The sequence below is a fragment of the Carettochelys insculpta genome, chromosome 5, assembly GCF_033958435.1.
Source record: "Carettochelys insculpta isolate YL-2023 chromosome 5, ASM3395843v1, whole genome shotgun sequence".
Classification (NCBI taxonomy): Eukaryota; Metazoa; Chordata; order Testudines; family Carettochelyidae; genus Carettochelys; species Carettochelys insculpta.
Genome location: NC_134141.1, coordinates 38365731 through 38367321, shown reverse-complemented (window position 1 = coordinate 38367321; position 1591 = coordinate 38365731). Strand labels below are relative to the sequence as shown.

Sequence of the window (1591 nt, the reverse complement as noted above, 5' to 3'; positions counted from 1 at the left end):
CACAGCTCCACGGGGCTGTCACGGGCATCTTTTTCGAAAGGATCCCGCACCTTTCAAAATACCCTTATCCCGATCACTGATCGAAATAAGGGGATTTCAAAAGGTGCGGGGTCCTTTTAAAAAGGACCCCCGTGTAGCCACACTGAACAGCGTGCTTTTGAAAGTGGTGCTTTCAAAGCACCGCTGCCGGAAGCGGCCTAATTCGAATAAGGCACTGAATATTCAATTCAGCGCCTTATTAGCAATCTTCGAAATATGGCTATTTCAAAGATTTGTGCCCGTGTAGACACAACCTTTGAGAAGACACAAAGCTTCTTTCTAAAGATCACTGTAGTGTAGACGGAATCGGAGTATTCTCTTTCTTCTGAATTGTGGATGATCTTCTTAAATCATATCTTTAAATTCATGCACCAAAAATACTTTTAAATAGTGAACATTCACCATGTCTTTGCAGGGCTGTGGATACCCATTTGCAGTCACTTTCAGAGAGGTAGGAAAGTAGGGAAATGAGGTAAAAGAACCAGAAGAGGCAGAATTCAACAGAAAGGAGAAACTGATGCTTCCAGGAAGGAAAATCAGAAAATGATGAAAGAAAAATTCTGCAAGAAAATATTTAAATTCAGAAACATGAAGGAAAGACACAGCAGTCCTTGTAGAACCCTCAACAAACTCCAGTCTCAAGGTGTCAGAGAAGGCAAAGGAATATACAGACGTCATCATGACCGGCAGATGTTTGCTGCACGTTTGCCTCCTCCTGCTCTTCTCCAGGGAAATCTCCTCGCGGCTCTGTACCATGCTTCAATTCCAGCAGAACAAGATGAACAAAGAAAGCTTAGAGCTTCTGGAGAAAATGAGCAGAAATTCCATTGCACAATGCTTACATGAAAGAGAAGCTTTCAAGCCCACCATGCACTTTATTCAGCTCTCAGTGCCCCAAACGGAGAATGCCAAAATGATAATCCAAGAGATTCTCCAAGAGATCTTCAACATCTTTAGCAAAAACCTCACCCAAAGTGCCTGGGATGGGGCTTCCATAGACAGGTTCCAAAATGGACTTTACTACCAAGTTCAGAGGCTGGAGGCGTGTTTGACAGTACACATGGAGAAGGAAATGACCAAGCCAGAAAGTGAGGACCTGCAGCTCACCAGCTGGAGGGTCAAACAATACTTTCAGATGATGGACTCTTTCCTTAAAGAAAAGCGATACAGCCTGTGTGCCTGGGAGATCATTCGCAAGGAAATCCTCAGATGTTTCGTCCTCATTGACAAACTCACCAGAAGACTCCAGAATTAAGGTACGTTCCAAAAGTTTTCCCTGGAGTAAATGAGTTAACATTACTTTAATTTATACGGCTAAGCAGAAAAAGAGAGAGGGTAGATATTTTAGAATTCTGATTATATCGGGCCTGCTACACCTTCTAAAATAGTCACTGGACAAAGAACAACTGATATTCTTTGCAGCAGAGTCAGGGTCTTCTTGTCCTGTGCTGAAAATGGATTTGCAATGACAGGGTTTCATTCTTCTATGTTTCTACTATTTTTTCTCTTTGCACATCTTCTTTATCGACGTATCAGTTCTTTTACTCAGTAG

At 42.3% G+C, this 1591-nt stretch overlaps 1 protein-coding gene across 1 annotated transcript; it reads left to right on the top strand.

Annotated features, from left to right (window-relative positions):
- Window positions 1-718: 718 nt before the first annotated feature.
- Window positions 719-1294, top strand: LOC142013063 (interferon beta-like). Its single transcript, XM_074994110.1, has one exon. It carries the CDS (start codon window positions 719-721, stop codon window positions 1292-1294), a length of 576 nt encoding a protein of 191 aa, XP_074850211.1.
- The last annotated feature ends 297 nt before the right edge of the window (window positions 1295-1591 follow it).